Source organism: Eptatretus burgeri, chromosome 14 (assembly GCF_056783735.1).
Source record: "Eptatretus burgeri isolate ZD-2024b chromosome 14, Ebu_testis_v1, whole genome shotgun sequence".
Classification (NCBI taxonomy): domain Eukaryota; kingdom Metazoa; phylum Chordata; class Myxini; order Myxiniformes; family Myxinidae; genus Eptatretus; species Eptatretus burgeri.
In genome coordinates this window covers 45199589-45223422 of record NC_140974.1, presented here as the reverse complement: position 1 = coordinate 45223422, position 23834 = coordinate 45199589, and the positions used below count along the sequence as shown (strand labels likewise).

The 23834-nt window shown below is 41.1% G+C and overlaps 1 protein-coding gene across 7 annotated transcripts in view; it reads right to left on the bottom strand.

Annotated features, from left to right (window-relative positions):
- Nucleotides 1-23834, bottom strand: part of RGS3 (regulator of G protein signaling 3) — a 276636-nt gene that overhangs the window by 169486 nt on the left and 83316 nt on the right. For 6 of the 7 annotated variants that reach the window (XR_015051183.1, XM_085854602.1, XM_085854603.1 and 3 more), the window contains exons 5-8: nt 23449-23517; nt 8389-8449; nt 3453-3543; nt 1313-1380 (exon numbers count right to left, since the gene is read on the bottom strand). Coding sequence is in view for 6 of the 7 variants with exons in the window: in XM_085854602.1 (XP_085710728.1) it covers nt 1313-1380; nt 3453-3543; nt 8389-8449; nt 23449-23517 (289 nt within the window). In the remaining variant the exon portion in view is untranslated. The remainder of the gene's footprint in view (nt 1-1312; nt 1381-3452; nt 3544-8388; nt 8450-23448; nt 23518-23834) is intronic. The other variant, XM_085854600.1, reaches the window with a different exon arrangement.

Here is a 23834-nt window from a genome sequence, read left to right as displayed (position 1 = left end):
ATATCATGGAGCATGTGTTTGTGATTATGTATGTATGTATGTATGTATGTATGTATGTATGTATGTATGTATGTATGGTTTTACACGTTCGTTGTTATCTCCATTTGGGTTTCAGGACTTGTGAGAAGTTCGCCAATAACTCAAAATCTCCACCTTCTTCTTTATAAAGGTTCACGATTCATGAACCAAACTGTGAAACTTCGTTCTCATAGCCTCATTCCAAGGGCTCTTTTCAAAGTCTTCACTGAACCTCCGACACCCTCCACTTTGAGCTCGTTTGTAGTGATATTACCCCGGAATGACAGTTAGGGTATTCTTTTTCATTCCAGTAGCTCCAACTATCACTGGTATAATTTCAGCTTTCTTCAATTTTCAAGTCCTCTTGACCTTATTTTTCAGATCCTGGTATTTGGTCATTTTAATGATTTCTGCAGCATTTAATTCAAAGTCAATGGGAACTGAAACCTCAATCAACAATGCTGACTCTTCCTTTTTGTGTTTGAACAACATGTCTGGAGGCATTGCTTTGTTTGCAATGTTCACACTCGATGGGAGCATCTTGTCATGCATGAGCACTAAATGTTCATTTTCAAGGATCGGATTTGGTTTGTGTTTCCACGATTGTTCTGGGATCAGAATGTTGAAATGGTTACAGAAGCACCAGTGGAATACTCTGCAGATGCTGACATGTCTTTCTGTGTACATCTGTTCTGACACGAGTTTTCATCTGCTGACAAGAAACTTTATGTTTCTTCCCAACAAAACCTGCATTTGTCCGATTGGCTCAATCCCATCATTTTCTTAAAGGTATTAGTGTAGTGTCCTTGGTCTTGACTCATTCTCCATCCCAACTAATTTGATCAATTCTTAGCCATTCCAATTAACCTTCCTTGTCAATCCTTATCCTGTCAAGCTCTTTCTGTTTTTTTAATCTTCCTGCTATTTTGTCATTCTCCCATTTGTCAGAGTATATCTGCTGATATATATTTTTGTAGTTTTCCTTTTTTGCTTTGCATTCATTGGACCTGTGTTTGTTTCTGTTTCGTTTTCCTGTGTAGTATCTGGAACTTGCACCTGTTTTTGGAAGATTGTTTCTCAATGGATTAAGAATCCCTTTTCTGGTTTATTGTTTACTTGCTCGAATACAAATGTCTTTCAATAGTCTGTTGAGCTTTTCACATACTCTGCCAGTCCTACACACAATCACATTATATATATATATATATATATATATATATATATATATATATATATATATATATGATATCCTCAATTAAAAAAAAATGTTGGTTATGGAGTAAGCAGTCCACACCTTGATAATTTCCATCTCTGGACCAGGCCACGCTGCTGGATGGAAGACTCTGCCTCGGCCTGAGACCCCTGATGGAAACAAAAAACATCACTATATGTTCTCACTATACAACCAGACACCCAAGAAAGGACTACAGTCAGTATACAACAAAGAGGAGATCTCATCTTTATTGATCTATATTGATTATGTTAGTATAAGCCTGGTGTTGGCTTAGTGGTTAGGGTGGCGGCTTGGGATCCCAGGGTCCTGAGTTCAAGCCCCGTTGGCTGCTGAATTAACACCAGGGGGTTGACTCAGCCTGTCATCCCGAGGTCGGCGAAATGAGTACCAGTGTACTGGTCCCGGTGTATGCCCCGGTTAGAATAGGTGTACCATATCCCTGTGTGTCGTAAGAGGCGACAAGGGTTGGCGTCAGGAAGGGCATCCGGCCATAAAACATTGCCTCAAGAAAAAGCCCAACCCCTGCACAGCAGGGAAAAATGGCTGTAAAAACGGTCATTTTTTTATTTTTTATTGATTATGTTAGTATCATGAACTTAGTTTATAAAAATTCAATGTTGGCTCATAGCAGGATTAATGTAATGATTTTACATCTAGAATTGTTTATCTGAGCTTGTAATCCACTTGTGTATTGACAACAATCAAATCTGACAATTCAGAATTCAGCGAAACAAAACAAAACTTTTAGGTGTGATATGTGCGATCGGTGAAATCATTTGTAAACAATGACATTCTGCTGTGAGAGGGTTTGTGATAATTGAGTGTCATGCCATGGTGCTTGAAGCAAAAATCATTTAAAATTATCGAATGCAGAACCATGTATATTACATATTATATTACTTACATCGTGTTGTTTTGAGATAGCATGGGAAGCAGAATGACAGCGCCACAAACACACTGTGACATTAACAATGTGATGTTAGTGGTGTCACATTGATAGCAGAGTGAAAACAACGTTGATGATTGTAGACAGACTTTTCTGGCATGATGTTTCCTGTACTGCCATGAATTACAAAGATTGTCTAATGCTATGTGCAATTCACTTTTCAACTCTATATTTGCAACTATCATTGAAAATTGAAACTAGAAAGCATCTCAAAATGCAAAGCCCATCCACGTCCGCTTTGTACTCAACTAAACTTGGCGAAAACTACAGTTTAAAAAATTGTACTTTTTATTCATTTGTGTTCTCCATCTTCTCATAATAAAGGTTTCTTGAAGAATTGATGATAAAAGTTAAATTGGTAAAGATGTTTTGGCCTGGACAGACACACTGAAGCCAAATGGTAAATAAATAAAGAAAGACAGAAGTGATTAAAGAAAACAAAAACTGGGGGTCTCATGCTTGACATGCTGTGGAGGGGCTAATAAGGGTTATTTATAGTTACGATAAGCCTGGTGTTGGCTTAGTGGTTCGGAATTCTGACTTGGGACCTTACGGTCCTACCTTTAAGCCCCTCCCTGTCTGCCATTTAAATAACACCAGGCGGGGTTGACTCAGCCTGTCATCCTTCCGAGGTCAGTGAAATAAGTACCAGTGTATTGGTAAAAGGGGCATTGCATCAGCAGCATAGCTGTGTCCTCAACCAATGATGCTACCAGCAGCCACAGGCTGCACACAAAGAAGAAGAAAGTCATGATGACTTTGCCCTTTCATTTAAAAATATATTTTTGCCCAATTTTTAATTATTTTTTCCATATTCTCAAAATAGAGGTTTGTTGAAACTTTGATGGCAAAAGCTGAAATGGTAAAAAGGGTGAGGGCTTGGATGAAGACACACAAGTGTGCACGCGCGCGCGCGCGCGCGCACACACACACACACACACACACACACACACACACACACACACACACACACACACACACACACACACACACACACACACACACACACACACACACACACACACACACACACACACACACACACACACACACACACACGCAAAACCCTGTCTCCCGCTGCATGGGGAGGTGGGCTGATGAACAGCAGAAAGAGATGTGAAACAACTAAACAAATAAAGCATTTTAAAAATCTAAAGAAGAAATAACTTTGGGGGATATTGACTCCAGCAGTTTTCAGAATATTATGAGAAACATATTGGCACATTGGGGCTAATCGACAGGAGTGAAAGGCACCTGCGCTTGATTGGAATCGATGAGAAGCAACCTTCAGGTGTTTGGAGCGTCCAAGGTCATCACCCAAAAGATAGTACCACCCATTCACCCCCTGTGACGCATACACACACCAGCATAATGCACATAATTTTTTTTTTACTAAAACCAAATTAATAGCAAAGCTACAACTATATGATCATCAACAACCATTTTATTCATAAAAAATATACATTCACACCAGCACCACTGGACTCAAACATTCTTGGTGGACATTCTGGCAGGCACAGCACATGCTTCAGCAACAATTATATCGGTTATTATGTCACACAGACGTATAGTCATATACCATGAGCCATGGGCCAGTAACAGGTACTTCCACCCGAAGGCCAAAATGTTTTTTGAAGCAAATAGCTCAGGCTGAGGTCATAGCCATAAGCCATGTGATGAGTTTGGCTGTCTCTCTATTCTACTTTCAACCTCACTTTCATGTCTTTCAATTACCTGAATTACTTTCCTATTAGATTGCAGAGGATGGGATTGTTGTGGCAGTTATCAAACAGGAAGTGTGCTGCAAGTTGGACATGGTGATAGACCAATAGTCGACGCATAAAACAATTTCTAATTTAGCCAATATACAACCCAAAAAAGGCCTCTTCTTGTGGAAAACACAATGGGATATTATACATCCATATTTCCGTTAGTTGTGCCAGCCAAACACCTCGACTGAATGGAAGCATGTGCTTACTTGCAGCGCCACTTGCTGGCAATGAACCAAGTGACAGCTAAAGGTGGATTTCACTGTGGCAAGACCACTCGATTTCTGAAAACTCAGTTGAGAACACATGATGTCTCATACATGCTGTCAGTTCAAGAACAGGAAAACACACCTTTATATAAACTGATTGTACTATCAGTGCCTAAAAAAAACATCCCATGGCCAAATCAGGTCGAACGCAAGTGTTTTGAATGCACAACGTTTGTCTCGAAATGGAGGAACATATTGATACACGATATGTACACATTGTACTAATTATTGTATTCTTCATCATATTGCTTATTACAATGACGAGACGGAATCTGAAAGATACCAACCAATGTTTGTGGATCCTTGTATTGTGTTCACCTAATTTTTTTTTTAAAATAAACAATGTCGAGGCTCGGATGAGAGCGAACACACAACGCACAGCATGGGGGGCATGAGAAAGAGGGGTGGGAGAGGGAAGGACAAAACAGTGGGGAACATAGACATTAGGAGATCTGTGGAAGGGAGAGGGATTGGGCGGGGAGCACGGGGTATACAAGATGGAAATTACAGGAACTTTCAGGAAGGAAAGCAGGGAATTTGAAGGAGGTGGGTTTGGGGTGGATTAACAGGGGTCGAAAGATCGAGGATTTGGATGGGGTGGTGGTGGATAAGAGGTGGTGGTAAACAGCTGTTTTGAAGTCCTGGAGGGAAGAATGTGATTGAACAGAGTGAGGGAGTTTATTCCAAAAGCGGGGAAAAAGAGGAATGAAAGAGTGAGGGTGAGCAGTGATTCGTGATTTTGGTAGTTTTACCAGAAGGGGATTGTTTGCAGACCTTGAGCACCCTGCGAAAATATGGTGGGGACATATCACAGACAGAGCGGGGGGGAGGGGAAGGGGGGCGAGACCGGAGAGGAGACGATAGAAGACAGAAAGATCACCGACCTGCCTGTGGTGAGACAGTGAGAGGCCCAAAGACTCAGCCTCATCATGGGAGATACCAATGATCCTAAATGCCTTGGTTTCCACAGCATGAAGCTGAGAAAGGTGAGAGGCAGGAGCACCAGCCCATAGGTGAGAGCAGTACTCCATCAGGCTGCGGACGAGAGCTTTGTATGTAGTCAGGAGCTCAGGTGGGCAGATGAGGGACTTTACACGATGGAAGATTCCCAGTCGGTGACTGGCTTTGGATGCCAGGTTGGAAATGTAGCTTTCCCAGGAAAGATCAAGACAGATAGTGAGACCCAGACGCTTGAATGAAAGGATTCCTTCCAGAGGATTCTTGAGAAAGTAGATGGGGGCAGGGGGGGGAGGGTTCTAAACGGTCCTTTCGAAGAGACATCGTGAGAGTGTGAGATTTGTCCGGATTGAAAGACATGTTCCACATGTTGGACCAGTTTGTGATTTTATCCAGATCTGCAGAGAGCAAATATGATGCGGCTTGCCAGTGACATATGGTATGACAGAGGGTGGAGTCATCAGCAAAGAGATAAAGAGGATTTTCCAGAGAGTCAGAGAGACCATTGATGAAAACCAGAAAAAAAAAACAGGGCCCAGAACGCTACCTTAAGAAACTCCAACCTGGACATGAAGAGGGAATGAGAGAACTCCATTTAGGGCCACACATTGGCTGCGACAGGAGAGGAAGTCTGCTAGCCATGAGTGGAGATGGCCTTGGATACCATAGGAAGAGAGTTTGGTGCCAGACCGTGTCAAAAGCACATGATATGTCTAGCGATATGGCTCTGATTTAATGTCTGTAATTGAGAACCACCACCCATTGTTAGGAGAGCAGAAGCAGCATATCCAGGGTCGAGTGAACTCGTCTGAAACCAAATTGATGATTGGAAATCAAGCCATTGGAGAAGAGGAAGGATTTCATGTCTGAAGTGATGATGGATTCCATAACCGTGCTGATGATTGGGAGTAGGCTGATTGGTCTGTAGTTGCAGGGATCTGTTTTTGCACCTTTTCTATGCAGAGCGGTAATGTTTGCTGATTTCCAAGCAGATGGCAGATGACCTTTAGCAAATGAGAGGGTGAATAGAGCAGAGAGAGGGTGAGCAAGAGCAGAAGAGCAGGCTTTGAGGACACGTCGGCTGATGCCGTCTGGACCGGTTGCAGAATTTGAGTCGAGGTTTGACAGCAAGCTCTCCACCTTGTCAGGAGAAAAGGACACAGAGTCCAGGGACAGTTGGGTGCGACTGGGTAAAGTGGGTAGAGAAAGTGATGGGTTTCGGACACCAGATTTATATGCAAACACCGAGTGTAGGAATTCAGCTTTTGCACGTGCGGTGTCAGCAGTACGGCCATTTGAGGTCAGGGAGGGGATGGAGGGGTAACATCCACTAGAAACAGATTTGATTAGACACCACCAGGATTTGCAGGAGGGAAAGAGCTTTGAGAGTTCAGAATTGAGATGAGAAAGTTGTTGTTGTCTGGCTTTCCTGAAGGTAGACACACACTTGTTCCAAGCTTTATGGAAGGAACTGAGATTACCCTCAGTAGGGTTTGCTTTTCATGAAACAAAGGCAAGTTTTTTTCAGGACAACTGCTTCGCCACAAGCTTCAGTGAACCAAGGCCAGGAGGAAGGGTAGGACAACTGAAGACGAGAGGGGATAAATCTGTGCATGAGGGAGAGCAAATTTATTTCAAAGAATTCTCAGGATGAGTTGATGTTGGAGACAGTAGAGATAGGAGACCAGTACAGAAGTTTGATGGCTGCTTGGAGACCCTGCCAGTCAGCCAGAGTAAAATGCCACACTCGACGGCGGTGAGGTGGTTCTCTAATAACAGCCAGAGAGATGTCCACTTTGACAAGGATGTGGTCAGAAGAACCAATTGGAGTGGTGGAAGAACAGCAGATATTTGCAGGGAAATTTGTCAAAATCAGATCCAGAAATTATGGATAACCATTGGTTGAGATCCGGGTCAGGAAGTTGACCGATTTCATCAGTCCCAATGAGTCACAGAAGTCTTTTTCTGAAGTGCCATGACAGGTGAAAGAGGTACCCATACCAAGCCAACTGACATGATGACAATTGAAGTCGCCACATATGAGGAAGAGAGAGAGAGAGTTCGGATGAGAGGATAGAATTTGGTCCATGTTTTTGGATATTGAGGTGTAAATGGAGTCATCACTGTTTGGTGGACGGTACAGTACACATATAAACATGAGGTGGGAGTGGAGGGGAAGCCGGAGCCAGAGGTATCCCTGAGGGTGTGGGGGAGAGAGGGCAGTGCATGGTGAGTGAGGAATAGAGTCTTTGATGAAGAGAGCAACTCCTCCACCAGGACGAGGCTCAGGTCTGTCATACAGGAGCAGGGAGTAACCAGGGAGAGATACAAGGGAGTCAGAGACGTCCTGAGGGAGGAAAGTTTCTATTTGGCAGATTATGTCTTGTTTGTGAGTGGCAACCTGGATGGAAAGATCTGTCAAGTTTGTGCAAAGACCCCGGATATTTGAGGTTCACACTGTTCATGAAGATGGAGGGGAGGGGGCTTTAGCTGCAGGGGAGGGGAGGGGAAGGGTACGACAAAGGAGGAAGGGGAGGGGGGAGGTAAGGAGAGTTGTTGAAAGAGTGTGGGGGGTTGCAGAAGAGCTTGGGGAGGGCTGTGTGGTATATGAGATATTCTCTTTTCTTGTGTGGTATTCTCTTTTCATATGAGAAGAAAAGGCTGTGTGGTGCTGGGTTGAGGTACAGTGGGGAGTAATAAGAGAGGGGGTAGAAGGCAGTTGAGGATTTGAGGAGGTAGAGTGATAAGATGGAGGAGAGAGGGCAGGGAAGGAGGTAGCTTTGTGGATGAGAGGGCGGGGCAACTTTGAGAAGGGTGAGTGAGGGGGTGAGTGGTGGGAGAAGGGGAGTGGGGAGAGTTGAGGGAGAAAAGTGAGGGGGAGGTTTTTGAGAAAGGTGAGAAGGAAGCTTGGAGGGGGAGGAGTATGATGGTTGCTTTGAGAGGGAGGGGTGAGAAGGGTGAGTTGGCATTGAAGTTGGAAAAAAATGACGACTGAAGGAAAGCGAACATGAAGAGGAAACTGGAGTTCTTTTCATATTTAGTTCAGAAATGCGACTAAGGACATTTGAGGGATGCACATGTTGGTTTATTGTGATGCAAAATGGTTTGGCTACCCCAGACTGGCGAAGCATACAACTGATTATCATTTTAAAAGTAAATAATGTGCTCACAAAAGAACTGGTTCTGATCATTTACCTTCTGTATGCTGAGCAGGGATTTCATGCCGAAACTCATGCACCCCAGGAGCTCGCTTGGCCTATGAGGGCGGCAAGGTATCATCATGTGTTTAACAGATGCTCAAAACAGATGGTAAAAGGCCTGAAGCTACGAGGTAAGCCTAATTCAGGGAGGTACATAAATCCATGAATTAAAAGATTGCTCAAAGAACAAAGCTCAAAGGGCACGACAAAGGGGCTTGCAATGAAAACAAATGCAAGAGCACCATTCTATGTTCCTGTGAACTACAAGCTATTACTTTGGAGTGAATAATGTAGTGAATGAAGAGATTTCCTATTCCATATGAAACAAAATTATGTTCATATCAATAATTTTCATCCACAATGAACATGTAAAAAAAAAAATTGCGAAAAATATGAGTTGATATATGATGTTAATTGATGATGCCGGTATCTTCATTCTTAATAACTAAAAAAACAACAAAGGGGCAATACCCCTGGGCGCTCACCTGGTAGTGGCTGGATAAGATAACCAGGGAACCACAGGTAAGCATGGATAGCCAACAAAATATGTAAGGCAGAAGAAAGTTTATACCTATAGATTTTTTTTTAAAGCGTGAACAATCTTTGGCACATCATGGGTGATGAAAGTTGTGGTCAAGTGTCATCAGAATCGTGTGTGTAGTTTCAGAGAAGAAAGCAAATATCTCTTTTTGGGGGGGGGAAGGCAACCCCCCCATAAACTCCCTCCGTAGACCCACTCAGACCCCAAATTTTAAAGTTGTGGTCAAACTTTGGTACATTACAGGTGATGAAGGTTGTGGTCAAGTTTCATCAGAATTGCCATTATCATTTCTGAAAAGAAAACAAATACATATTTTGGGGGACAACCCCCAAAAACCCCTTAGGACGTGTTTTTTTAATGCCATGAACAAACTTTGGTACATGCACGGTGTTGAACGTTGTGGTAAAGTTTCATCGAAATCCTATGTGTAGTTTCAGAGAAGAAGTTGCAAGTATTTGTGGACGGACGAACGACGCGCCATCTCATAAGCTCCGCGGAACTACGTTCCAGGTGAGCTAATAAAGCATTTTTTCTCAGCCTGAAAAATTCCTCTAAATCTCACAAGTTCGTAACAACATGAACTATTAAACTCGTAGAACATCACCAGCCCTCAACAATATATTCAGTATTCTTCACCAAGTAACGCCATCACCAAAAAATATTTTAAACTGCCACATCTCCGCCTTGGGTTGAGTGAGATAAATTTGGGGAAATTTAGTGAAAAGAACCTGGATTAAATGATAAATAACTGCACATCTGACAAATTAACCACCAAAGGTGATTAAAAGCTCGGCAAACTTGGTGCTTGAAACAATTATTGTGGAAATAAATCAATGGAATAAATAAACACTGGTATTTTAGAATCAGCAACCATTAAACTTCATTGATATTAGTATTAATTATAAGAAACAGTGGTGTAAAGATACAAATAAGTTCGTTGTTGATGGTTTGATGATCAACAGCAGGGGGTGCTAAAGCTAAAGATCATCTTCATTTCCTGGTGCACGTGAAGTGAAAAGCGGGGTTAAGCAATTGGTTCACTTCTGTCTGTCCGTCCGTCCGTCCGTCCGTCCACAAACGTCAATTTATGATCGAGGAACAACTTAATTTCAATCGAATGTTACATTTTTGAACACGAATCGGAAAACGAACCTGTAGGATAACAGTACTTTGGCTCTCGATTTGTCACAATCACACATGATGGCAGTCTGGCAGTCAAACAAAATTGAAAATCATTCCAAACAAGAAACTTGCTGTTTTTAAGGACGTCATAAAGGATACAAACAGCAGGCACGAAGAACTAATGTAACATGTTAAATCAGGTGCTGTAAACTTCCGGAATTCTTTTTTTTTGTACGAACTTTAAAGTCTCCATTTTGTTTCAATTGAATTATATACTTGAACATTGTCGACTACAAATGACCTTTTTGCCACTTTCGAAACCCTTCTGGTTAGCACTAATTGGAAAAAATATTATGGCATTTTACGTCATCACGACCAATCAAATTTGCCGCACATAGACCCTGCCCATGTTCTTGTTGTATTAAATTTTTCCTCATAATTTTTATCTCAAGTGTGGCATAAGATTTTCTTTGAACTCTCTAGTTACACATGGAAAAGTGCCCTTTACCACCACACCCACCACCACATGCTATAACATCCCTCTTCTTTCCCCTTTTCCCTCCGTCCTTCCATCTTTACATTTTTTCGTTTTTGCAAGATATGTTAGTCAGCTTGTATGTTTTTTTTTATTTTTATTTTTTGTTTGTCTGTAATCACGTATCGATCACTCTGCAGAGCACAGTTATCATTGGAATTTTTTGTAACTTCGCATATCAGAGTCCTATAGAGGTCCCTTTCAGCGCATAAAATTTTCAAGGTCAAGGTCAAAGGTCAGGGTCACTTTGTCGCAAATCAGGGGAGTCGACGAAACCCTTATTTTTTGAGTAATTTTGATCAGATCGTCTTCAAACTTCATGGGAATATAGTTCATGGTCTGGCGCTCAGCTCATTAATTGTTGGTGGCGATCGGCCTTGACCTTCATGGTTAGCGCTGGAGGTCGAAAGTTTTTGACCCCAAGGTCAAATTTTGAAATCTTAGATGCCATATCGAGTAATACCTCATATGAAAGTGCTTGATAAGTGCTTTCCAGATCTGTCAAAAGTATGACGCTATGACGTCATTTGATGACGTCAAGACGAAAAAACGGATTTTTCATGAAAATTTTATTTCCTTGGTTCTCATCAAAATCTCTTGATATTTCATGTACAACGGTCCTGGAGAGATACCATTAACCGAACGAAAATATAAAGGTCAAGGTCAAAGGTCAAGGTCACAAAAAGGTCAAGCATCAAGGTCGACGAAACCCTTATTTTTTGAGTAACTTTAATCGAATAAATAAGTCACTCATGTTCACATTTTGGCAAGATGGTTTTTTTTTTTTTCACTGTTATAAAGCTTAATTTTGGTCAAAACTTCCAAGTGGTCAAATGTACCAGAGATTTTTGCAAATCAGTTAATAGGATTTGTCGAGCAGTGCAATACGTAATAAATAAATTGATTGATTTATAATTCCTCCTTAAAGGATTTAAGAACTGTTTTGGGATTTTTTCCAAGAATGTAGAGTTGGCAGTTTATTATATAATGAAGTCACAATTTAATTTTCAAATAGTATCCAAGACGTGCATAGATACAAATACATAATTAATTGTCTGACTTGGTCCAAAAGTTAATGAACGTATTACGTGACCTGGTGACATGATAGGTAACAAAGCTGTGGCTCCAGCTCTCATTATCAAGCTTCCAGTGTGAGCATAATTTCAAATAAAATTCTAAAATTCAGAGATTATTTAACTTGACAGACCATCATATTCATTTGAGTGCTTGGATGGAATTTCTCTAGCTGGAACTTCAAGTGACAGTTGCATATATTCTTGAGAACCTGAAATCAGATGATGAAGAAGTGCTAAACAATGTAGCAAGCCAAAAGTGAGCCAAGTTTCTGTGGTTATAATAACCATCTTGCTGAGATCCTCTTTCAGTAGCAGCCAAGCAGTTAGACCTTTGCTGTTATGAAAGCTATGTTTTTACCTGTTTTACACATCGACAACTGCAGAGCAATGAAACTGGGGCCACACTAACTGACAGGTTAGGGAATTGCTAAGCTGCACTGGTGTGCAAAAGGCTTTCATAAAGAGCTCCATAGAGTATGGCTCCACTCTGTGGGATCGTGTTCCTGCTTCCCACTTTATTCCTCTCGAGTCAGTCGAAAACAACAACTTCTGCACCATTGGAATCTCAAAACAGGAGGCAGATTCCCATGATTATCACTCTCTCACTGGCAGCAAGATGGTGGTCTCTATTTTATACAGGCTTATATCTGGACTTGCTCCTCCTGCTCTCTCCTTCACCTTTATCCTCTCCAAGCCATCCAATGTTGAACGTGTTCCTCAAGCAACCCTCACCTGCTCATCCTCTTAAAGTACAGGCTGGTTACTCACCTGCATTCATTCGTTCCCTTGTTCTCCGATTGTGGAATTGTCTCCTTGAGTCCGTTGTCACATCTTTCTCACTTCAGCCTTTCAAATGTGCTCACCCATGCACATCCACAACATCTTCTACACACGCTCGTTATTTCCTCTTCTTTTCCTCTTCAGGCTGTTGTTTCTTTTTGCGATTCGCCATTTTCACATTTATGCATGTCCATCATTCCCTGTACTCTTTGGTAGTCTCTGAACCCTTGTCATATAGCTCTTCCTCTGTTGCTGCAATGGAGAGTTAATGTTCAAAACATCAGATTGTCCTTGTTACACCTGGTGGTGTACATACTCTAATCAACGTTCTGTTGATCCCATCATTTGTTCTCCATGTCCGCCAATGCAGAATGACACTAGCCTTCAGGTGCAAATCCAGTTCTATATTCTACATTAAAAGTGCTTTGCTGCAGCACATTTGTGTTGAGTTGACTTTCTTTCACAACACCACGAAGAACTGAAAGGTCTAGGAAGAGAAAAAGGGACTGAAGAAGAGGTTCCAAAGTGTGAAGTCAGCATTTCAAAGGTTAAGAGCATGGACAAGCCCCATAGGTTGGTATCGATGGGGAAGAGAAAATTCCTCCTTTGGGGAATGCCCCGCTGAGTGTGGTGATAAATGTGGCGCCATTGTTGTGACATCGCTGGTACCCAAAGTTCCTCGGGAAGTGATGGCACTTCCCCCAAACTCAGTGACTGTGTTTGTGTCGTCTAACAGTCCTGTGTTGTATCGGTGTGTGCGAGTGTGCATCACCAATGCCTTTATTAGAGAGCAATATTCCTAAGAAGCTATTCCATGGTAGTTTTTCAGGTGAAATAAGTAGGACCATGAGAGAAACCACACACAGCACTGAACTTATCAATAGATTAAAACAGCTAGTCAGACGTACGCAAACACACGGAGCTACAGTTAGCAGATTAAAAAAAGTTTTCTTTAAGATCATAAAGTGACACCAAATAGAATTAGTGAAATACAATATGAATAGTAAAAATATGATATATATATATATATATATATATATATATATATATATATATATATATATATATATATATGATATATATCCTATTTCAGTGGTTGGTAGGAGACAAGGAAGCATGCAAAAAAAAAATTGAATAGCAGTTTGATCCAGAGGTGAGTGGTGGCCATGCTGGTTGGTGGATGTGTTATATTTAAGGTTAAGATGTGCATTGTTTAATGTATTATCATGTAATGGAATGTGTAATGGGAGTTGTAACTATGTGATAATACTGTACATTAAATTCTCCAGCGAGTCGAGTCTGATTAGTGATGTTGCCCTGATGGGTTGACTGACTGCCAGGATGTAATTGAGGTTGTGGATCTACTGATGTGCATCCGTGACCGAGGTTGTGGATCCGATGGTTGGAGAGGTTCTGGATTGAAGGGATCGAAACCTCGTGGAAGAACGGTGCCTATCTGATGATCTGTGCGGTCGGGAAACCATTCAATTGCTTTCAGGTTAAGGTTCTTACTTTAGGGAATGGAACTATGTTTCAGGTTTACAATTCAAATGAAGTTGAATATAGGATTTTGTAAAATTAACACCATTTACAGCAATCCTTTAAATGATACCAGCAAATACCACCCGTCACTTCACTGACAGGAATACGAAGTGGGGGGGGGGGAGAGAAAGAGAGAGAAAGAGAAAGAGAAAGAGAAAAAGAGAAAGAGAAAAAGAGAAAGAGAAAAAGATAAAGAGAAAAAGAGAAAGAGAAAGAGAGATGAGGGAAAGTGAGGCAGTGGGCAGTGGAGGGGAAAAGAGAGAGGAGGGGTGTGGGAGCGAGGAGGGAGGGGGAGCGAGGAGGGAGGGGGAGCGAGGAGGGGTGGGGAAAGGAAGACAGCGTGAAGTGAGAGGAAGGGAAGGCAGACGTGTGATGGAGCGTTAATTACAATTCATACCGTCTCATCAAAATGATTCTGCTTAGAATAACAGTGAAGATGGAAACAAAATAACGTCTGAAATCCATTTTCTACCGGCCGTACTATAAATACCGCCTGGAGACAAACACCACCTGGACACGTCCGGAGACAAACACTGCCCGGACATGTCCGGAGACAAAACCCGCCTGGACATGTCCAGAGACAAACACCACCTGGACACGTCCGGAGACAAACACCACCTGGACACGTCCAGAGACAAACACCACCTGGACACGTCCGGAGACAAACACCACCTGGACACGTCCGGAGACAAACGCCGCCCGGACACATCCGGAGAGAAACACCACCTGGACACGTCCAGAGACAAACACCGCCCGGACATGTCCGGAGACAAAACCCGCCAGACACATCTGGAGCCAAGCCGTCAAGGTAACGTCTGGAGACAAACTTCCGTCTGGACATAAACACCGTCCGGACATAAACACCATCCGGACATGTCTGAAGATAAACACCACCTGGAGACAAACACTTCCCAGATAAATCTGGAGACAAAACCCACCAGACACGTCTCGAGATAAATCACCGTCCGCACATAATCATCGCCCGGACACATCTGGAGACAGAGAGAGAGGGAGAGAAGTTCACAGAGAGAAAATGTCATGTTTTATGAACACAACACACACACACACACACACACACACACACACACACACACACACACACACACACACACACACACACACACACACACACACACACACACACACACACACACACACACACACACACACACACACACAAATATATTATGTATTGGTAAGTACTTACAAAAGCTATTATATTTGAAGTTATAACCTTAACATATAAGCAATTTACTGATTTCCCGACTGTCAGGATTATCAGCTGGGCACCGTTTTTCATCGAGGTTTCAATCCTTTCAGCCCAGAACCTCTCCAAACAGCGGGTCCACAACCCTGGTCGCAGGTCCACATCAGCAGATTACTCAACATCGATGGACCCACATCCTCAAAGTCAAACTCCCATTTACTACAGTACATACTGTATACAACCCAAAAACCTTGAGTAGCTTTAACCAAATAACAATGTTGCATTTGATGTTTCAAGATGTTCACAAACATTAATCGTTATAAACAGCTGCATGTGACAGGTGGAAAAATTTTTTGCTCGGTAATTAATATGGCAAACGGCTCGGAAATCGGGTGCTATCAAATATATTTTGCTTTGACACGAATAAAGAGAAACATATAACCTGTGATAACATTTAACATATAAAAGCACACCCGATAACCAAATGCTTTAGAAACAGTCGCGAGGACAAAGAAAAACCTGATAAAACTTCCATGAGATACGGGATGAAACTTTGCCACCATGGCGCCTGTAACAGGCATGGCATGTCCACACACCCGTGGAGAGTCCGTACAGATCCAAATTTATTCATATGTACCAGGTCCGTGTGCGCTATATACGTACCTGCCAACTGTACATCTGGATCGGGATATGAACTGGACTGCTATCTACTGTAGGGCGCTTGGCAAGTGGCTTAAGCACAAAAACGGAACACGTGGCTTGGCATGCTATTACCAAATGCCATCGTTAAACCCATACATCCGGAAATGCCAAAGTAATGTCCGAATTGCACAAATGAACACATTTTTTCGCATCGGAACTGCTGCCAAGTTCAAATCTGGAGCTTAAATTTTGTAACTCTTCTGAGTTTAAGAGATTCTCGAGGTTATGGCATAGGTGGAAATTAAATAAAGTCACGACGCTGGTGTCTCCAGGCGTTTATAAGAATTGCAATTTACCCAGCGATTCGTCGCTATGATGAACAGGCATTCTATAATATGAGTGAGGAAAGTGGAAAAAAACAAAAACTATCATTAAGAAATTGTTGTGGCCTGCTCCAAGTCAAGGCATGGTTGAGCAGGTCAAAAAACATGGTAGCTTCAGACCCCTGTTAAGTAACCCAGGATATGCCTTAAGACCCCAGAGAGAGAGAGAGAGAGAGAGAGAGAGAGAGAGAGAGAGAGAGAGAGAGAGAGAGAGAGAGAGAGAGAGAGAGAGAGGGGGGGGGGGGGTGGCTGAGGAGTGCCTGATAAATGATATAATTAAATAAGGCCGTTAATTATCTTCAAAAGGAGTGTTTTAATTAATCCAAACATCCAATTTTCAGTCATGCACTCCCTTGGAGTCCCCTTATTATGCATGCAAAGTTTCCGGCTGATGGGTTTCATGGCTATTGGGGATATGGAGGAGACACACATACATTGACACACACTGACACACACAAACACACTTATTCGTAGAGACAGATTATGTTTTAGGAATAGCCAATACTGTACAGTTGGTGTGTGTGTGTGTGGTGTGTGTGTGTGTGTGTGTGTGTGTGTGTGTGTGTGTGTGTGTGTGTGTGTGTGTGAGTGTGTGTGTGTGTGTGTGGGTGGTCAGCTCCACTACAAGTCTTAGATTATGTAAAACATTAAAAAAAAAAACAGAGTGAGGATTTGATACTTATTTCTCATATTTTGCAGAGATTCAAGATGAGTGTATGTTGAAAATGGATAAAAGTGTGGGCAGCGGTCTCTAAGGAGGAACTCTGCAAGGTACCAGCCTCGAGATGAAACACCGACAGGATGTGTACAACATGACGCAATGCGAGGCAGGTGTGTGCACCCACCCGGAAAGCCACACCATGAACTGGGATACTTCAAACCACAGAGGCAAGGACACAGCCCAAGTAAAGCTTGGGGATCAGGAATCACTCTGCAGCAGTGACTGCTCACCACAAATGGCATGTAGATCCCCCTGGCCAGTGCAACATTCTATCTCTCTATCCGGCAACTCTGACTGCTCTTTCCTCAATCTGCCTCTACCTGTTTCCTGATTCGTTTCGAGCAGCCTCGCTTGTTTGCTTTTCTCTGTATACATGTGCATTCTGAGGCATCATTGGCAGACCACAGGTTTTAAAGTCATGTTACAACTTGGCACCAATAATATATGTTGTGGGTCTATTTCCCCATCTCTGTTCAGTTACCTAAACTCCCAATATAAGTAAATAATTCAGGATTCCTTAGTTACTGGTTCACATATTACGTCCAATGTTTGTGGCACAATTCCAATAAAAGAGGACAAAGATGGAGTGAGACATGACTTCAATCGTGAAACAGCACAACATAATTGTAAGGTAAATAAACAAAACAAGTAGCGGTACATTCAAAGTACACTGCCCCCATGCCAAATAAATAAATAACAAATCCTCCAGCACGTGAAATCACTGGGGCGCCTTCAGCACCCAGTGATGCCGACTTGCAGCACATGGAGTCGATATTAGGAGGGAGCAGTGTGTAATAATTGATTGATTAATTGCATCAATAATACATGAATAATAATCGTAAAATAATTAATTTCTTAATCAAATTGGCTAGTAGTATGTTTAAACTACAAATGTTTCAACTGAATCTGTAACTTTTTGAAAATTCAGTAATTAATCGAAAAATTAAATAATTTATTGATTAATCAATAAATCAAAAAGACCCTTTTATAGCCAAATCGCTTGTTCACTGTTGTATCCAAATATAAGCTTCCTAGTTCAAAGGTACCTGAGATATTGCCAGGATGAAAAATAAAATAACCAGGTTAATAATAAATCAAGAATAATATAGTAATCATTCAATTAATTGATTAATCAAAAAATAAAAACTACTTTTTCGTAAAAGTGCATCTTCACGTTTGTCCCCAAATTTTAGATTCCTAGCTCAAAGGATGGCCGAGATATCGCCCGGACAAACAAACAAGAAAACAAAAAAACAAACAAGAAAAAGAGCAATCAGAGATTGCAAACCCTCACCAGAACTTTTTTTCTGTGGTGTATTTTGTGTGGAGTTTGAGTGCTGGTGTGTTTTACGTAATTAATAAGAGACATAATTAGAACTGCCGCTTTGTAACTGCTGGCAGTGATGACCGGGTACCAAAATGTCCCGCTTTGATTTGACACCTGACCCTGACCCATGACATTTTTCATTATTATTCAATTGAATTTAGAATGGGATTAAAATTAATTCAATTCAAATCAAGTGGAAGACCAAATAGGTACAGTCCTGCATTGGAGTCATCAAAAGTAACGCGAACAAGCAAAAGGCAAAGATGAAGTCATCAGGAGGAATCAGGATACGATTCACATTTCAGCTGCTACTCCTCTACCCTCAAACCCATCCAGGCACAGCCAAATAAGATTTTCTTTTTTCAAATAAAAAAAACCAAAACAAAACAAAAACAACCCACATCAAAAATTAAATAATTCTGGCTGCATGACCATGTGTGTGATCAAGTTGAAATTTAACACATGTATTGCTCATCACTACTCGATCATAATTGTGAAGTTTCACGTCGATTGATTAAGCGTTCCAGAGAAAACATTATTTAATATTTTTCTTCAATCCAATGTGGCTGCCAAACTAAAGTAGTGTGATGACCTATCAACTATTCCTGAACATACTTGTACACCCAAAGCTTGGGGAACATTTGTGTGAAGTTTCCCCTCAATCTATCCAGCTGTTCTGGAGAAGATTTTTATCAGTTTAATATATATATATATATTTTTTTTAATGTTAAGGCTCATATAAGAGTGAACAAACATATAACAAGGGGAGCAGGAGACAGAAGGGACGGGAGAGGGAAGCAGAAAACAGTGGGGAATAGACACATGATGAGATCTGTGGAGGGAGCGGGATGGGGCGGAGTCAAAAAGGTTGTATGGTAAATCCAATAAGGCTGCCAAACCATGTGACCTATGATGACCTATATGTGTGAAAATTTTGTTCCTCATGGATTGGCAGTCCTACGTGTAAAATTTCACCTCGATCTGTTCAGCCACTTCGGAGAAGAAGATTTTTGAAGGTTTTAAAAAAAAAAAAAATCAATATGGCTACTGAATCACGTGACTGATGACATCATCAATTTTTTCTGTGGACCATTTTATCCCTAGATGACCCTCAAAAATTTTCATACTGATCAGATGTGGCGTTCTACATATGCAATTATCACGTCATAACGAAGGCACCTATGACATCATCAAAACGTCACACTTAATCCCCAATGAGTACTTGCTATGTGCCAAATCTCAATGTTTTCCTTGGTGTGGTTTCAGAGATGGAGGTTTTTATTTATTTATTTATTTATTTAGTTTATTCTGTTTTTTTTTTCCATCATAGCTGCCACACCACGTGACCTATGATGTCATAATGATGAGTAATGATTCCACACGAGTATTCGCTCCGATGGTGAAAATTTCATCTCAATCCGACAAGTGGTTGCGGAGAAAAACACGAAAGTTCTGTGTGGCCAAACAAACAAACAAAACAGACAGACAAACAAACGGACCCAAAAGCAATACCCTCTCCTTTGGTGAGGGTAACAAGAAAGAGAATAAATGGAGTGAAAACTGAGTACTCCCTTCCTTTGGTGGCTGGCGATGACTTCATGCATCACCAGGATATGGAATTGGGAAGGAGCGGTGTGCAATAAATACGGTCATACTTGACAAACAAAATGTACGTTCCATAATGTTGCAACCCAATCTCTCCCAACTATAAGGGCACACTATTTTGGTTGCAATATACATGGTGGGATTCATTCACTCATTCATTCTGATCCAAATCATCCATGAATGCAAGTTATTATTAACTCTACATTTACTCTGAAATATCTTTTCATTATGGGATGTCTCCATAACTTATTCCTTCTTTGAAACCACAATCTAAACTATCCACGGCTCGCTCCACCAACGGCTCCACTAAACCCAAATGAGACATCCTAATGACCTTTCAACCCAATGTGCTATGATTGTCATCTCAGAATTGCGAGGTGCCACAATAATGAGAGTCTCCTCTATTTCCTACAGATTCTTGAAGGGCATCCAATTTGACCCGATTCACAGACAGGACGTTTCAATTTGCAAGTGGTAATTATATTCTGCCAAAGAATCTAAAGCAATTAAACATGGATCACGCAATTCTGCCACCCATAAATGTACATCAATTTCTTTTCTTCCAAGGCCGAGCTTGACACAACCCTTTACAAGTTAAGGAGCTGTAGCTACATTTGCCAATTTCAAACGGTAATTTGATTCTGGGGAAAGAAATATAACTTCCTGGGATACACTTCAGTAACAATGACTCCCATGTCCAAAGTAGCACAGCAGACCTTCCCCTCAAAAATACAAGTTAAAGTGACATTTCGCAATGACTTGGCTGGTTCTGGAATGAGACTTCAACATCCTTTAAGCAGTCAGGGCCAAAAACATGAACACGGGTAGTTCCAGTTACGTTTGAAGTGGTAGAACATATCCCACCACTGGATTCTGGTTTGCTCAACCTTTGTGCAGTGTAATAATGAAGGCAATACTCCAATCGATTTCAATAAACCATTGGTTCATATCCATCCATTGGGATCATACTCTATGCAGAGCGTTTGTGCTGCCTAAGCAGTCTCCTTGGCGATTGGGCACAATCCTGGATGGGTCGCCACTCCGACACAGGATACCAGCAAGCTAGCACTCATTTTGCCGACCTCAGAAGGATGACAGGCAGAGTCAACCCCACCTGGTATTAATTCAACAGCCGAGTGGGATTTGAAGTCAGGATCCTCGGATCCCAAGCCACCACCCCAACCATTAAGCCAACACCAGGCATATTGGTTCATCTCTTTGTCCCTGTCTGAAACAATTATAACGCTGTTTTGTTTTGGGCTGTGGAGTGCATGACCATGCACTTCACAGCCTAAAACACAACTATTCTCATTCAAGTACTTGGTGGTGCCATAATGTACTAAAAAAAAACATCTGCGCATCAATGTACTTTGATCGAGAATTTGCCCATTTCTTAAGAAAAAAAACCCTGACGGTCTGACGATTTCGCACACAATTGCCATGTTACATCGGTAGTTGTTCAGTGGGTTTTAGTCATGAATTCAGAATGAAACAATAAATGCATTCTAAACCAGAGTTCATAGAACACGTTCATGGAACACGACAAAGTACTGTTGAATGTTACCCCATGTAGCGTTCAGGTATATACTTCAACTTAAATGAAATAATGATTTTAAAGATCATTTAGTTTCCGAAAGAAGTTTCCAAAATCCTAAAGAAGTTTAGCAGTATTGAAGTAGTCTTACACACCACCCTATTTAATATGTCCAAGTACTACAAAACAGAAGGGCTTTGAAACTGAAAAAAGGCAATTTGTGTTCTACATTGTTTAAGTATGTAATTGAATTTAAATAAAATAAACATTGTAAAAGTCGCATCAATAAATTAATTCCGGTTTTTACCGCTGTTTGACGCATTGTCGATTACACCACCTTATTTAACACATTACATAAGTTATTCATGCCTGTTGTTTGTGTCCTTTATGACGTGCTTAAAAACAGTAAGTTTCCTGTTTGGAATGATTTTCAATTTTGTTTGACTGCCAGGCAGACAGACAGAGTAAACAATTATCTGAAAATGCGCAGAGACAAATTCAGACAGAGTACTGTTAAACGGCAGGTTTGTTTTCCGAATCATGTCCCATTTAATGTTCAAAATATAACATTCAATTTAAATAAGTTGTTTCCTTAATTGCTTAACCCCACTCTTCACTTCGTATGTGCAGGGTAACAAGAATGGCGCTTGGTAGAGCAGATACCTCCACCAGGATGAGCAGTTTACGCTTTGTATCTCACAGATAGGGGGGGATCTGGATCCGGGCCTGAACCAAAATCTAAGCCATTTGTCGTCTCCCCAAATATTTCACCAAATTTGGTCATAATCCAAGTTTAACTTTTTGAGATATTGTGCTATATATCGCTTTTGGCACCATCTCTCGATGGTGAAGAATCACTTTAAAAATTGTCATATCCGGATCCATATTAAGATCTTCACCAAAATCGAAACAATTCATCCTTGGCGCACACACTCAACCTGTCCACCCAGTTTTGTCCGAATTTGTCAGTAATTTTTGAGATGTCGTGCTCACAAACAGACAGACAGACAAACAGACAGGGGTGATAAAATAACCTCGGTCCACCTTTGGTGGTGGAGGTAATGATTTGGGAAAGTGAAAAAAAATCTGTCACCCCATGACAGTAAATTCATAAATATTGTGCCTACAGGAGTTCAATATGATACATCAGTGGGTGTCAGTATCGGGATGAGTTTTTGAGCGATTCCATGCAAATAAATGCTTAATCCACTGCAAAAAGGTATTTACATTCTTTGGTAGTCACATGAGTACTGTACCCAAACATGCATGAATCATCGAGGTGGGTTCAATTAGTACAACACTTACAATAGTTATGGAATTACATATTACCCTGTCTGTTTGATTGTTTGTCTGCACATAATGTACCAACTTAAACCACCATTTTTACACGTTATCTTTTTACCTCTATAAAGTATGTACAGTACAATTAGAATGTGAGTACGTCTATAAAGTATGTACAATTACAATGTGAGAGTCTCTATAAATTATTTCCAATTAAAATGTGAGTACCTCAACAAAATATGTACTATTATAATGTCTAAAATAAGGTCTATTTGTACTAATTGTGACTTTACCCTTTGACATTTTAACCCAATTATTAATAATTATTCTCAATATTCTCATAATGAAGGTTTGTTGAAAATTTGATGACAAAACCTCAAATGGTAAAAAAAAGTTATGGCCTGGACAGACGTACATACATACATGGACATGGACATGGACATAGACACACACTTAGTTGTTGGTACATTGATATTACTGCATGTTAAAAATTGCATATCAGAAAACCTTTAAGAAACAGAAAAACCAATATATAAATATAATGTGTGCTATATACTTTAGAACACAATTTTTATTTTTTAAGATATACTCATCTTTTGTTTGAGTGCAACTGCCAGTTCCAGAATGGTCTAACAATGATTCAATTTTTTTTTAACATTTGAGTCATGCATTGTAATTGGGGAGCAGGGGAGGGGGTAGGGGGAAGGGTAGGCCATAAAGGCAGATTTGCAATAAGAGTGAGACGTGCAAGGTCCAGACCTGGACAGCTTATCCCGGTGCCAAATGGTGATAAGAAGCCTTTTTCTCTCATCGTCTGCTCCGAAGGGCCTGTAAATGGCACAGGAAGCACAGCATTGGAGTTCCGATAAAAACAGGATACCCTCTTGGAGGGAATAACTCGTTAAAGTTTCTTTACGCAAACAACATCTGGCACAAAGAGGTTTCCTTTTTAAAAGACCGTCTCGGCATGGCTGAGGGGGAGCGGTGAGGGTGAGGGGGGTTCGATGATTACATCGAGCAGCAAGTTTATTTGTGCTAAGCTTAGCAATATTGTGGAGGGAGGAGGCAGGGTGGGAATTGAAGGTAGAATTTTGGTATAAGTATAAGCTTGGCAAGGGGATCCTCCTTCTCATTCCCCATTTCTT